The sequence below is a fragment of the Hibiscus syriacus genome, unplaced genomic scaffold (genome assembly GCF_006381635.1).
Source record: "Hibiscus syriacus cultivar Baekdansim isolate YM2019G1 unplaced genomic scaffold, ASM638163v2 tig00110776_pilon, whole genome shotgun sequence".
NCBI classification, from domain to species: Eukaryota; Viridiplantae; Streptophyta; class Magnoliopsida; order Malvales; family Malvaceae; genus Hibiscus; species Hibiscus syriacus.
In genome coordinates this window covers 411,579-427,437 of record NW_024062857.1, presented here as the reverse complement: position 1 = coordinate 427,437, position 15,859 = coordinate 411,579, and the positions used below count along the sequence as shown (strand labels likewise).

Below are 15,859 nucleotides of genomic sequence, written 5' to 3'. Positions count from 1 at the left end.
AACTCATCTGCTTCCCAATTTGCAGCTCTCGTAATATGCCTTGTGATAATACCCTTCCACACGAGTAGCTATATCCCTCACCAAGGATTGAAACATAGGAGTACATAGATTCGGATTTTTAATCCACTTCAAAGCACTAGTAGAATCCGATTCCAAAATAAACCTTTGACTTGGATTATATTTTACTTCCTCGATAAGAATTAACCCTCTTTTGATCGCCAATAGCTCTGCGAGTAAAGGAGGACCTCCCCCAACCTTCTCTGGAAACGAACCAAGCAACATACCTCTGCCATCCCTAATCAATCCACCTATTCCTCCCTTATCCCAACCCTTGACCATCGCACCATCTACGTTAACTTTTAAGAACCCTTCCGAGGAGGAATCCACCTAAATGAAGGAGAAGACCTCTTTTTCAGTATGCCTGCCAAGTCTGCTAGTTTTAAATCCCCCACTAAGGAGTCGAAAGGAATAAAAACATCCTTAAATGTAGCTCCAAACCAAGATGCAATTCTAAATCGTGCAATAAAGAAAAACAACGCAATATCCACTTTCCCTTTCTGAAAAATCACCTCATTCCTACATTTCCAAACCGGCCACAACACAACCCTTGGAATGAATTTCCATATATTGGAGCTCGAACTAGGTCATCCCACAAAATTAAGAAATCCATCAACTTCTCAGGAACCGCAAAGGAAACATTCCAGTACTTTAAGAATTTAGACCACAAATCCCACCACATCACAATGCAAAAGCAGATGTGAGATCGACTCCTTGTACTTCCTGCACATTGGCATAAGGTGTCTTCAATCCCAGGTACTCCTCTCTTCAGCAGTTCCTCCTTAACCGCCACTCTCTGATGAGTAAGTTGCCAAACAAAGGTTTCCACTCGTGGTGGAGCTACCCTGTCCAAACATGTCTTTCCCAATTAGCTTCCTTTCCATCATTACCCTCCTGATCGAAAAAATTTTAATGCATGATTTTGCTGTAAAACAACCCTCTCCATTCTCTAATCATATCCAACAGTCTTCCTCTACTAATGACAATGAGGTATGTTCAACAGTGAGATCAGTTGCAACCATTGCTCAACCTCCCAATCCACCAAATTCCTTGTTTGAATATCCCATACCCAACCCGAATCATTAGACAATCTGAACTCTGCAACCTTACCCCCTTTGTTATTCGAAAGAGCAAAAATCCTTGGAAACCTATCTTTCAGAGGAACCATACCCAACCATACATCATGCCAAAACTGCACTGTTTCTCCATTTCCAGTTCAAACACAAATTTTTCCTAAGACAATCTCCAAATTCATCACTTGAAAAGAAATTCTTAACAACTCCTCTCCAAATCCAAGAAGCACGTGCTGTTCAAGTTTTCTCGATCATCATTGAATTCGTATCCAAATTGTATACACAACACACAACTTTTTTCCACCAAGAACTTTTTTTCGAAGCAAATTTCCATACCCATTTCCCCTTAAGAGCCCTATTTAATAGCAACAAATTCGGAATCCCTAAACCCCCAACTTCTTTAGATTACACACCAACTTCCATTTGACCCAATGAATGTTCCTTTTTTCTGTCAAACCCCCATAGAAAAGATGCCATAATAGAGTTTAATTTGTTGAACCCACTAATAGGGATCCGAAAGATAGAAAGGAAGTAAATGGGAAGTGAGCACAACATTGATTTCACCAAAACTGCCCTTCCAGCCAATGATAGAGACTTAGCCTTCCATCCAACCAAATTGTTATAGAACTTCTTTACAACCGGCTCCCACAAGGTAAACGAGTTCCTCTTGGCCCCCAACAGTAGACCTAAGTACTCCGATGGAAAGGCTCCCATTGCACAACCAATTTCCTTGGCCCAAGAAGTTAACACCTCCTCCTCCACATTAATTCCAAAAATTCTGCTCTTAGTTAGATTCAACTTCAGTCCCACCAACAATTCATAAATTAGTAGAACCCTTCTAATATTCACCAAATGATTAGAAGCCTTACTAAAAATTATTAAATCATCCGCAAATTGCAAATGTGATAACATGAAGGAACGTTCATTAGAACCTAATTCAAAACCCGAAAACATCTCTTTGTCCATTGCTTTAACCAACAGCAAATGCAACAACTCACCTCCCAAATTAAACAACATAGGAGATAACGAACATCCCTGTCTTAATCCTCTAGTAGTGTGAATTCTCTCTGTAGGTGTGCCGTTTACTAAAACCGAAATGGAAGCAGTTGAGACACATTGGTACGTCTAAGAACTCCATTTAACTCAAAACCCCATTTTACTCATTATTTTCAGCAAAATCATCCAATCCACCGAATCATAGGCTCTCTTGAAATCCACCTTAAAAACTACCCCCTTCAATCTTTTTACTCCAAAAATCAATACCTTCATTTGCAATAAACAAACAAAATGTGTCTCCCCAGTATAAATACAAATTATGGACTTATAACTTCATTAATGCACAAGCTCAACCTTCTAGCTAATACTTTTGAAAGAATTTTATAAAACCCTCCAACTAGGGTAATTGGCCTAAAATCTTCTAGCCCCTCCGGATTAACCCTCTTAGGAATAAGAGAGAGGAAAGAATGATTCACCTCCATGTCCCATTCCTTACCCTCATAAAACTCCTTAAAAACAACAACAAAACTTCTTTCAAACTTGACGAGAATTTCTTGAAAAACCCTAAATTTAGTCCATCTGGGCCAGGTGCTTTGTTACTATCCGAATTAGCAATTGCATCCCAAATTTCCTCTTCAGAAAAAAGCTTCTCTAGGGCCATACTCTGCTCTCTCGAAAGTTTTAAAAATTCCAAATCCAAATCCTCCTTACCTTTTGATAGTTTTGGAAGGCAAAAGTTTAGTGAGAGAAGCTCCAGCTTCTCTTTAACCTAGGCGTTTTCAAAATTCAAATTCAAATTTCCACGAGCCCAGGCGTCTCTCCACCGAATACCACCAGTCGTCGTCGTCCGCCACCTGCCTCCGTCGTCAGCCATCATCCGCCACACTCCGACCATCGTTTTGACGCCGTTTTTTCATGGGAAGATCGCTAGCACAAGGTGTTTCCTATTCTGGGTTTGGTTTTCCAATTAAGACTCTTATTCGTCGTAGATCTAAACGCTGCCAACGGCCGTTTTCGTCTCCATCGTTAAACGTACACCGAACATCGCATCTCCACCGTACTCAAGCCTTTTTGCGACCATAACCCATTTTCCTAGTGTCGAGAATAGTTGCATCTCTCCATGATTTTGTAGTGAGCAGTTTCAGCAAGAACAAACGCTCCCTACTCCAAACCTTCTGCTTTTCTCCTCTGCCGACCCAGTCTTCAGACTCATCTATTGGTGGATTTCCTCCGACACTGCCGATTCAGCTTTGAGCTCTTGTTCTGGAAATTTTATTTCCAGGGGTGATACGTAGACTTCAGTTTACTTCGTCGGCAGAATAGACGCAGTGAGCAGTTTTGTAGTGAGCAGTTTCAGCAAGAACAAACGTTCACTGCTCCAAACCTTCTGCTTTTCTCCTCTGTCGTCCCAGACTTCAGACTCATCTATTGGTGGATTTCCTCCGACAGTGTCGATTCAGCTCTGAGCTCTTGTTCTGGAAATTTTATTTCCAGATTAGTTCGTCAAATATCTGAGTTTTTCACTTCATCAGTCTTTCATCACATGCCGGGTGCTGGAATCCACCCTTCTCCCCAGCAAAGACCTCCGGTCCATGCTCATATACCCTCTGCAGCTGCACCTTCTCCGCCATCTCACCCTTCTAATCATGACGAGGTTCGTACTATCTTCATTATGGGTCTGCCTGAAGACGTCAAAGAGAGAGAGCTACATAATCTACTTAGATGGCTTCCAGGTTATGAAGATTCGCAATTGAACTTCAAGGGAGAAAAGCCTAAGGGTTTCGCTCTCTTCTCATGCAAAATTTGCAGTTGCTGCTAAGGATGCCCTTCAAAAAATGGTTTTTGATGCTAAGTTGAAGTCCCTTTTGCACATTGAGATGGCAAGAAAGAATTTTGTTGTTAAAAGAGGATTAGTTACTGATTCTGATGCTTTTGACAAGAATGGACGTTTTCCTGTTCCTCCAGTATTGCCATTACCAAATTCAGCTTCTGTAGGATCTCCTAATACTCAAGTGCCTGTTAAAACTGGGTGTTGCGTTAAAAAGTCCGCAGTAGATGGTGTCCACGAGGGAATCGAGGAGTCCACCACAAAAGGGTGCAGTAATGACAAGTCTGGATGTTACACGTTATTTATTGAGAATTTACCAGAGAAGATCCATTGGAAGAGGTTTGAATCTTTATTTTGCTCTCATGGTCGGGTACTTGATGCTTTTATTCCAAATAAAAGAAATTCAAAAGGAGTTCGCTTTGGTTTCATTAGCTTCGCATCAATCGAAGAAGCAAGGAGAGCGATCTCAAAAATGAATGGCTATCATATCGATGGCAGCAAAATTGGTGTTTCTTTCGCTAAATTCAAACCTCGACATTCCTATTGGAAAAAGTCCTCGACAGGTGTTCTTCGTAAGTCCGAGATGGAAGATGATTCGAGGAAGAATCATTATAAAGCTGAAGGCGTTATAGATGAAGAAAATCTTTAGGTGTTGAGCAATTGTCTAGTGGGGTGGTGCAAAGAATTTATCAAAATCGGTCATCTCGCTAGACAAATGCATGCAAAGGGCCTCACTGGCTTCTCCTTAATGAGAACTGCTGGTAATGCAGTATTAATGATTTTCGAAAACTCTTCTTCATTGAGAAGTGTGAATAACGATAAATCAAAGACTCTCGCAGAGTGGTTCTCCATAGTCGAAGCTTGGTCAAAGAGTTTGGTAATGGAGTGTCGCCGAGTATGGTTAGTTTGCGAGGGTGTTCCGTTTCACGTATGGAATTGAGATACTTTCAAGAACATCGCTGATTGTTGGGGTCAGTTACTAGCAATCTATGAAAGCTGTCAGTCACCATCATCCTTTGATCGGGCAAAAATTAAAGTCCTCGCAAAGGCTGGTGCGAGAATTGATGCGATGTTGGAATTGAAGGTTGGTGACAACTCCTTCAAGATCATGGTGCATGAGATAGAGTCTTCATTCAAGCCAAACTCTTGGACTCCTGAAGAAGACGAATCTCATTAGATCTCGTCTCTTAATTGTGTTTTGATTTAGTTTATATGGTTGCAGTGTTGCGTTTCTTTTGTATTATGTTCTGTTGCGTTGTTTTAATTCTATTGTTGGAGGTGTATTTAGAAATAAGGTGATTCGATTGTGACTTTGGATGAGGTTTTATGAGCTTAAGGTGTTTGTTGTAATGGTGAATATCACCATAGAAGGATATTCCGTGTTATCTTTTGTATTGTGTATTATTATTAATAAACTTTGAGGTACTCTTTTCTTCATTCCAATGTTCGTTAACATACTTCTTAGTATGTGAACGAATACGAAGGGAGTTTTTAATGAGACCTCCAACTTCTATAAAAAAAATCCAAATCCTCAACCTCCAATGTATTTTTCTAGTTAAACAACCCTTTAAAAAATTGCACCACCGAAGCTTTAATTAATTTTGGATCAGAAATGTCTTCATTATCCACTTTGAGGGATTTGATACAGTTTCTCCTTCCTCTACCTCTAGCACATTGGTGGAAAAATCGTGTGTTCTTGTCCCCTTCCAAACTCTACTTCAATCTTGACTTTTGTAGCCAAATCGATTCTTATTTTTTATACAAGTCCCACAACTCTTTTTTTGCTTCCCACTAATTTCTTCATAGACACCATGGGAAGACCTTGTTGCAAATCAAGTTCCATCTCTGAATTTCTTTCTCCAACCTATTTATTTTTCTGGGGAGCTCTATGTAACCCTTCTTAGACCATCTCTTAACCGCTTCCTTCACCCCTTTTAATACGCTAGAGATTGGTTTTTTCTCCACTTTACATAGTTTAACCAACTCCTCCTCCATCTTACGGAACCCATCCTTTTCCATGACATAGTTAAACAGCTTGAACAGTTTAGGACCCCAATTCCATCCCCTCTTTTCCAGCAAGATCATGTTATGATCTGAAACAGACCTTTCTTGGAGGCTTTGGGTTATCATGGGGAATATTGATAAAATTCTCTAATCCACTAGGAATCGATCCAATCTCACATAAGTTGGAACTTCCCTATTGTTACACCATGTAAATCGACCTCCAGCCAAAGGCAAATCTACCAAATTAGCTTTACTCACAAATTCTCTGAAAACATACATTGAAGCCAAATTCACTGCACCTCCAACCTTCTCATCCTGTGACAGAACAGCATTGAAGTCCTCTCCAAGACAACTGGACAGTCTACATTCTCCAAAAATGATAGCAGCTCTCCAAAAAACAACTCCTTTTCTAATCCATACTCGGCCCATACACATTTATGAACCAACAAGACCCTGATAGCTCTTCCACAATACCTTTTACTGCTACAAATCTCCTATGAATGATCTCCTCCTGAACCTGACACTCTTTCATTCCATAATGTAATTAATCCTCTAGCAGAACCTTCAGCTGATGAAATTGCCGAACCGATCAAAAATTTGCCTCCCATTTTTCTCAATAACGATTGAGTCAAAACTTTCATTTTCGATTCTTGAATAAATAAAATTAAAAGCTCCTCTCATCAACAAACCTCCTTACAGCTCTAGCTTTTATCCTCCTACCCAAACCCCTAACATTCCAAGACATTAATTTCCAACTAATCATCATTATCAAACGATAACCTTGAATTCTAGTACCCCTTAGTTTCCCCCATGTACTTCTTGATCTTTCTCCTTAACCAATGGAATTGTTTTGTTCATGAATGTTGTTTTCCCCCTCTAAATTTAACCCCCAACAATTTACTTACATTCCAGCACTCAAGTGCCTCTGCCCCTCCCTCCTCATTTGTATAAACATAATCAGAACTTGTACCAATACAACTCTAGCTCCCCCCGCTCCTTGATCTCGAATAGACACGTTTATAAAAATCCCTTCCCACTTTACTAATAGACACAGTCTTTCCAGAATTTCTATGTTGAGACAACGAAACAGACCCCACCTGCAAATGAGCCCGAGTCTACACAACATTATTGTCTGCTGCAGAAATATAACAATCCTTGCTTAATCTCACCTCCTCTTGATCTAGCCCACTCCTCGCTTGTATTTCTGGGCCTCTCTGAAGCCCAACCAGTCAACTTTCTCATGCCCAAAGGAAGCACCTCCCATACTTTTCCCATCTTCTCTCCCTTCATTAACTTCTTCCGACTTTTCTTGCTGGATGGAGACATCTCCTGCAGCTGACACTTCCTTGCACAAGTCAACTGAAAAAGTATTTTTCAAACCTATGTTAAAATTCAAACCCCCTCGGTATCTGTGTTTTTGTCTTGTTGGGAACCTCGAACCCATTCCTCAACCCTATTTTGGGAGTTTGACATCTCCTGTAATCCCACCTGCTCCAATCCGAGGAATTCTCCTCCCATGGATCCTCTGAAACATCTTCTTCATCCATATCTGTTAGCTCAGGAAAAAAATCCTCAGCACATTCAACTTTAATTTTGATCATGAATTTCCTCCCATACGTATTGATGATGATATGTTCTGGAATATCAAATGGACTCTCAACCCTTAGGAGCATCTGCGCCACTCTACAGTCCACTCTTTGGGCAATTTGAACTTGAATCTTTACTAACTTACCCCATCTGGATGCTAAACTGGTAAAGAACAGAACCGACCAACAATTTAATGGAACTCCAATCATTGAGATCACAATAAGCTAAGGGGATGCAACCCTCCTCCACAACAGGCTCCAGTATTTCAAACCAGAACGACAGAGCTTCCCATTTTTCTTCCAATGCAATTCTTCTCTCTTCCACCGACTGGAAAACTACCAGACAAGCATTCTTTGCAAAGCCCCACCTTATCACCTTAGCTTTGAAGCCCTCATTCCATAAGGCTTTCTGTACAAAATCCACTTCAAAAATAGCTTTGCAAATACCAGTAAGTGATGATTTCAACCAAACTCTCACTTCCACCGGAATAAAGACTTCCAAAGGTTTCTTCTCCTCCTTTTTATTCCTTTGACTACTCTCTTGAGCACCCTCTGGAACTTTATTCACCCCAACTACCGTATCTTTATAAGTTCTTCCATCAAGAAACCTATTCATCCGCTCATTTTCTCTGCCACTTCAACTGGAGAAGTCAGTCTTCTACCCTTCATCTCTCCTGTTTCAACCCTTTTGGAGCCCTCATCTCTATCTCCTTCCCGATTCCTCATCCCCGATAACTTGTCATATTTAGCTACTGTCACAGATATTCTCCTCCCATCAACAATGACATTATTCATCTTCTCCACCGCACTGCACAGATCTCCTTGCTTGCAAAATGAACAAACGCAGACGTACAATCCTTATATTTCGGTCTCTTGTTAATAAATGGAATAAACACCCTAATGACTTTGCCATGATAACTAAAATGTTCCCATAATGCACTTCTACTCACTCTCCTACTAAGATTATGAACAAACGCAACCAAGTACCCCCTCCATGGACCTCTCTAACTTTACCAGCAGAAAACTTGCACTTCGAATTCTCGCTCTCTCTCTCACCCATGGAAAGTTTTCTCTAGTTGTGCTTTTATATGAAATAAGGGCATTTTAAAATGCATAATTTTAAAATGCTAGTATCTGTAATTGTTTTGTTTGAATAAATATTTTGTAGAATGAAGCTACTGGAATTTAATGAAATAAAAAAATTGTAAAAGGAAGTGACAATATTTAAAGAAAATATGCAATAGGAGTATTATTAGATTTGTAAAAGTGGATAGATATTATTACAATATACAAATAATATATTTATTAGAGTTAAATAAAATGATATTTTGTCTTTTAGTTTTTTCATTTTACTGTGGGCCATGTGGGGTAAAATGAGGATTTTTGGAGGGGATGGAAAACCTCTCTTGGTGGAATCTGAATAGGGATTTTGAGGTGCTCCAATTCCTTCTTGAAATTCCTCCTCAACTTTGAATTTTTTTAACTCATAGAAGTAAATTAATTACAGGGAACCTTGATTGAAATGAAATCTCCCCTCCAAATACCCCATCCCAATACATTTTAAAAGTTGAGATGGAGGTTAAGAGTTTAAATTTTAATGTTTTGGTTGCCTTTTTAATTCAAGAATAGTCCAGCGGGAAGCTAAATTTTATTTCAAAATTCAAATTTGATTATAGGCCACTGTCCATTGCTGACTAATTTTCAATGTCATTACCACCTATATAATTACCTTCATATGGTCATTTTAGTCAAATTAGCAATATAGTTTTAGAATTGGTCTTGAGTTAGGTTGGATATGTCCTTAACTAATGCATTCAGCAGGAGTTCCAACTTTAAATTGAAGCCTGATTGTAATATTGCACTGTTACGTAATTTTCAAGGCTCAAGAGGGTTGCTTGTGGTGATTTTTTTTAAATAAAAGGAAATTAACTCTGTTTTGCAAATTTTATAACAAGAGGAAAAATGTCATATTTTTAGAGCCCTTTAGATGACCTTGACATTATGTAACTATTCATGTTCAGGGACTTGTGGATTCTTTACATCGTGGGCAGAGTACTGCAACGGTTTTGCAGTCATTGGGCTGTATTGCCCAATATTCTGTTTCAGCTTTTGAAGATCATGATAGAGAAATCACAGAATATGTGTATGAAAAGATTTTTCAGGTAACTAATTTGTGTTTGCCTAGTGTTTTTGTGGAATTTAGAGGCTAGAGTATCTAATCTGCTTTTGGTAATTGTTATGTGCTGACTAATTTTTGAGTTTAATATCTGAAGGCAAAATCATTGGATAATCCTTCAGTCATTGAGGATAGCTCTGGGTGTACTACTTGCAAACTAAAGGTTAGTGTTGGAAGAGGGAGCTTTCCTATGCAAGTCTTAATTAATTCTACTTATGTTGATTTCCTTTAGAGTTGAGTTTAATGTTTTAATAATTAAGATCAGATTCTATCTTTCAACTGCAGCATTTCATAAACTGATTAAAAATGCAAAATTTGAAGGGAAATTAAGTTAAATGGTCATCAAGTGACTGAAAGCAAGTTAGGTTCAGCTTGCAGATCAAACTATGTATTCTTATCGTTAAGGCAATTATATAGGGAAATTTATTTTTCTAGAACAACAATGATGGATTCCAGAACCTTTGTTAATCATACTTCTAATATTACAACGATAGAGGGAATTTTTTTTGGGTGTGAATGGATATAATGTTAGTGTAGCACTTTTAGGGCTGTTAAGTCCTGCTTCAAGTTCATCTGGCTGGCATAGATAAAAGTCCACTAGGGCTGTTAGGGATGAGTGGGAATCTGACATGCTAACTTCAACTTTTAGCATTTATATTAGTTGATATGCTATATGCTATTGTGTATATTGGTCAGTGGTTGCTTTAAGTAAATTGCTACTCACGCCTAACAACTTTAAGTATATTGTCTTGTTAAAAACTTTTTTGATTGTTTCTAGATAAATCTGTCATTTAGATTGCCTTCTCTCTCTCAAAGAACCAACACATTGTATACATAAGAAACTTCTAATTCAGTGGCTTATAATTTAAGGGGTAAATATACATTATGGTACATGAACTTAGCTTCAAAGTGCAATTCGGCACCTAAACTTGTTTTTGGTTCAATTAGGTATCTGAATTTGCTTTAAGGTTCAATTTGGCACCTAAACTTTTTTTTTGTCTAATTAGGTACTTGAACTTGGCTTTTAGGTTCAAATTGGTACCTAAACTTGACTTCATAGTTTAGATTGGTTAAAATAAGTGATCTACATAAGTACTAATTTGGACCAAAAAGTGAACTTTGGGTACCAATTTAAAACAAGTCAATATCTAATTGAACCAAAAAAGTTTATGTACCAAATTACACCTCGAAGCCAAGTTTAGGTACCAAAATATGTATGGCGGTTGGAAAGCTTCCTGTTTATCTATGGCGGGCAGAGTGGTGCTTTTGAAGTCGGTAATGTCTTCCTTACCCATCTTTTTCCTATCTTTCTTCAAAATTCCTTGTAAAATTAGCCAGAAGATTTATTCATTGATGGCAAATTTTCTCTAGGGAGTTGGAGCTGAGAAGAATCGAATTCAATGGGTGAATTGGAAGACTATATGTAAACCGATGAGTAATGGAGGTCTGGGAGTTTTGGATATGAATCTTACCAATCGAGCATTGTTGGGTAAATGGGTTTGGAAGTTTGGAGAATATGCGAGTCTAGGCATCAGAAATTTGACATTTTCAGATTCAAGTTCTAAGGCCTAATCAGTGGGCAACAGTGAGCCCGAATCCCCTATCTCAAGGAATATTCCTGTTGGGCCAATAATAAATTTAAAGGGGTATGGGTTTCTGGGCAAAGAAAAAATCTAGGTTTCTCCTAATTATTCAGGGGACGAAATCAACTGCCAGAAAACAGAAAATTTATCCATCAAGAGTGCCCCGGAAGGGAGGAGGTGGTCGGTCGCTTCAACAGAGTTTACAGTAGATCAACAGCTAGAAAAATTTGGCATCAAAAGGAGCATGACACTATTTCTGTTACAGCTGAGGATTAAGATGAGCAGAGAGACAAATCTTTAGTGGTTTTTCGGGTCGTATATTAGACCAGGAGACATATTTCTAGAGAAGATTCCACACACACTTTTTCCTATCTCCAAACAATATCTCGAGGGCAATTAAATTTTGATGAAGAATGTCATTCGGGTGATTGCAATTCTAATATCATGAATGAGAAAAGTAACATGAGGTTTAGAAGATCTTTGATAAGGGATGCGTTAGAACAGGTCAATATTCCTACAATCTCTTCCCTTGCTTTCTCGGCGTTAATGGAGGAAGCTCTAGCTACTTGGGAAGTTAGCAAGTTATTGGGTGTTTCCTTCAAGGATGGGAAGAAAGCCTTTCTGGAAAAAATATAATTTGGAGAAATGAATTATTTTGGCTAGGTGAGGTGGTTGCCTTTGAGCAGGATAATTAGGGTCTTTGATAGTCACATGTTGATGCCTAAGTTCGCTATTGTTACATGGAATGTAAGGGGTTTAGGGAAGAAGGAAAAACAAAGAGCAATTCAGAACTTGGTTTCCAAGCTCAATCCGTCTTTTCTTTTTTTGCAAGAAACTAAAATGGAGAATTTTCCTACATCTTTTTTTAGAAGGAAGGGGTTGAACAATTTTCAAGGGGTTGTAGCGTTGCCAGCTGAAGGCTCGTAAGTTGTTGGGATGATAATTTTTTCGAAGTGGAAGATCAGTTTGTTAACAAAAGGTTCATAGCCATCTTTGGGAAGTTTAGATTTAATAATTTTAGATCCGGTTTTATTAACGTGTATGGGCCTTCCATAGAGGATGAGAAAGCTGATTTTTTGAGGAACTTTGTCTATTTTGGCTACTCACAGTATCCCTTTATGTGTGGGAGGGGATTTCAACGTCTACTTAACAGATGATGAGAAGAAAGGTAGATCCCAGAACAGGAATTCTGTGGAGATATTTAGGCTATTTATTCTTCAAACTGGCTTAATTGATTTACCTCTATCAGGAGGAATGTTCACTTGGTGCAATAATCGGGATTATCCAACTTTCGTTAAACTTGACAGGTTCTTGGTGGATTCTAATTTCTTGACAGCCTTTCCTGAGATCATTCAGTCTCTTCTTCCCAAGTCGGTTTCAGATCACAATGCAATCATTCTTGAAAATGGGAAAGCAAGTTGGGGCAAAAAACCTTTCAAGTTGTTTAATTATCTAATGGAAGAGGTTGGTTTTGAGGAGCAGGTCGTGTCGTCTATTAAAGAGGTTAAGAAAAATCAGAATAGAGCTGGAGTTTTAAGTATTTTGAGAAGCACGAAATATGCCATTAAAGACTGGTATGGTTCGAGGGGTTAGTGTCCCAGTGCTTCGATCACTGATGTTGAAGGAAAAATCCACAGTTTAGAAAAGGATCTACAGTAGAATCATAATTCGAATGGGAATGTTGCAGTTTTGGCTTCGCTGAGGAAGGAACTATGGAGACTGTATAAAATCGAGGAGCAGATTTGGTTCCAAAAATCGAGAGCGAAATGGGTGAAAGACGGAGGTCATAATTCAAGATTTGTCCATACTTGTGCTTCCATAAGGAAGAGGCTGAATTCTTTGAATGTTTTGAATGTTAAAGGAATCCTCATCAAGGATCCGACTCTCATTAAGGCAAGTGTCCGAGATCATTTTTTCGAAATTTATAACAACCGATCTACCTTGGAAGTGGAAGACGTGAGGCTGAATTTTGCTAGTATTTCCTTGGAACAATGTCTTCTTCTAGAAAAGGAATTCTCGGAGGAAGAAATTTGGATGCCTTAAACTCGTGCGATAGCATAAAGCTCCAGGGCCGGATGGGTTGAATATGGGGTTTTTCAAGAGGTTTTGGTCCGTTCTAAAAGAATATATTTTAAGATTTTTTCACAACTTTTTCGTTGGCAAAAACTGGGAGCACGGATCAATCATACCTTCATTACACTCATCCATAAGGGTTCAACATAGGCGGCTTAGATGACTAGAGACCTATCAGCTTGGTTGGGGGGTGTACAAGATCCTTTCCAAGTGTCTTTTGAGGAGAATGAGATGTTGCATTAGTGATATCATCAGTTCTTTGCAATTCGCTTTCATCCCTGGTCAACAAATCCTTGACTGCTCTTTTATCGCCAATGAAGGAATTAACTATTGGAGGAAAAAAGGTCTAAAGGGTTGTGTTTTCAAGGTGGATTTTAGAAAGGCTTATGACACAGTGGATTGGCCAATCTTTTTATGGTGATGAAGAAGATGGGTTTCGGGGAAAAATGGTGAAATTGGATAAGAAAATATGTTACTTCCGCCTCGGTGTTAATTTTGGTTAATGGGGTGCCTATGAGGAATTCCCAATGGCAAAGGGTCTTAGACTTGGTTGCTCCCTTTCTCCGTTGTTTAATTTGATTGGGGAACTTCTTAACTTACTGATACTCAAAGCGGTTTCCTTGGGACTATTTGATGGTTTGGTGATCGGGAAGCAAGAAGGTTCTTTCAATTTATCACATTTGCAATTCACAAATGATCTAATTATTTTTTATAATGCCTCAAAGATGTAGATTCTTAATGTCAAGAGAGTTCTACGTGTCTTTGAAGTTATGTATGGTTTCAATTGAATCTTAACAAAAGCAAATTATTTGGCATAAACACAAGCGAAGAGGAGGTGTAGGAGTGGGCGAGTGTCATTGGTTGCACATTTGGAAAATTCTCTTCTGATTATCTTGGACTGCCTCTTGGTGCTAACATAAATTTTGCTGCTTTATGGGATATAATTCTGAATTTTTACAAGAAACTTTCAGGTTGGAAGGGTCAACTCTTTCTTTGGCAGGGAGATTGGTATTGTTAAAGGCGGTTCTATGTTCTCTTCATTCTTATTATTTATTATTGTTCAAGATCCCTTCTTATAGGGAGGAGGAATTGAAAATAACAAGGTTCATTGGGTTAATTGGTTGACAGTGTGCAAAGCCAAAGAGAATGGGGTCTCGGTGCGTTGGACCTCAATTTTATTAATAGAGCTCTTCTTGGAAAATGGTCTTGGAGGTTCGCCAATGATAAAGAATTCGATTGGAGGAAGATGATTTGCAGTAAGTACTCAATTGACAAGAATTCGTTGTTGTTCAACAATAATAATCCGACACAAGCTTCTCGGCTTTGGAAATCGGTGGTGAAAAATCATTTTAAAGAAGATTCTTTTGGGTCCAAGTTTCGCAGCTTATTTAATGTACAAGTTGGAAATGGCAAGTTCATTCGGTTTTGGCAAGACATGTGCGTTGGAATCTTTTCTCAAAGATGCATTCCCTAGACTTTTTGTCCTTTCTACAAATCAAAATGGTAAGTTAATAGAATTTGGCGAAATTCATAATGAAGGCTGGGTTTGGAATATAGAGATGAGAAGAAATTTAAGCGATTGGGAATATTTCTTCGATTCTTCACGAAAATGCTAAAATGTTTCTTTTAGCTTGGAAAAATTTGGTGTCTCATTCCATAATTTGGTCCTTCATTCTGGGTGCTATTCTTTGGATAATTTGGAAATTTAGAAATGCTATTGTTTTTTATGGGGAGATGCTAGATCATAATGAATTATTTTTCATTGCTAGGTTCAGGTTGGCTTCTTGGTTCTTAGCAAAGAATAATGATGTTTTATTTCCAAAGACATCATTAGTGATCTTTCTCTAGGGGATGTCTACTCGAATTCTAAAAATCTGTTAGCTGAACAAATTCCTTGGTCCCCTCCTCCCAAAGGTTTTCTTAAACTGAATGTAGATGCAATCGTCAGTAGTGACTGGAAGACTAGTGGTATGGGCGGGATTTTGAGAGATGAAGTTGGTTCGGTGCTTGGCTCTTTCCAAGAAGCAGCTGGTCCGGATCCTCCTTCCTTAATGGAGCTCAATGCAATCAAGCAGGGTTTAATCTTTTATATTTCCTTTCAATGGTGCTATAAGAAACGGTTAATTATTGAAAGTGATAGCAAGTTGTCTGTGGAGTGGGTTAAGAATATAGATAAATGTCCAGTGCTGATTGTTACTATTGTTAAGGATATTGTTGATAGGTTAAGAGTTCAAGAGAGTCTTATTCGTTGGGTAGCTAGGATATCTAATGTAGAGGCTGATGGTTTAGCTAAATCTGGTATTGGCTAAGTTAGGGAGTTTTAGCTTGTGTGGTTCTTTCTATTTTTTTTTCGGGCTTCTTGTTGTAAGAGGGGTTATTCTTGGAAGTAGTATACTCTTTGTAATACTCTTTAATCAATAATATTTGAGGCACTCTTTCCCTCCTTCCGCTGATTAAGGAATTCCACTAGGCGTTCCGTTAAT

General features: G+C 38.6%; 1 protein-coding gene across 1 annotated transcript in view; it reads left to right on the top strand.

Annotated features, from left to right (window-relative positions):
* Positions 1–15,859, top strand: part of LOC120139811 (sister chromatid cohesion protein PDS5 homolog A-like) — a 38,333-nt gene that overhangs the window by 14,618 nt on the left and 7,856 nt on the right. The window contains exons 15-16 of the mRNA XM_039154939.1: positions 9,566–9,706; positions 9,818–9,883. Coding sequence (XP_039010870.1) covers positions 9,566–9,706; positions 9,818–9,883 — 207 coding nt within the window. The remainder of the gene's footprint in view (positions 1–9,565; positions 9,707–9,817; positions 9,884–15,859) is intronic.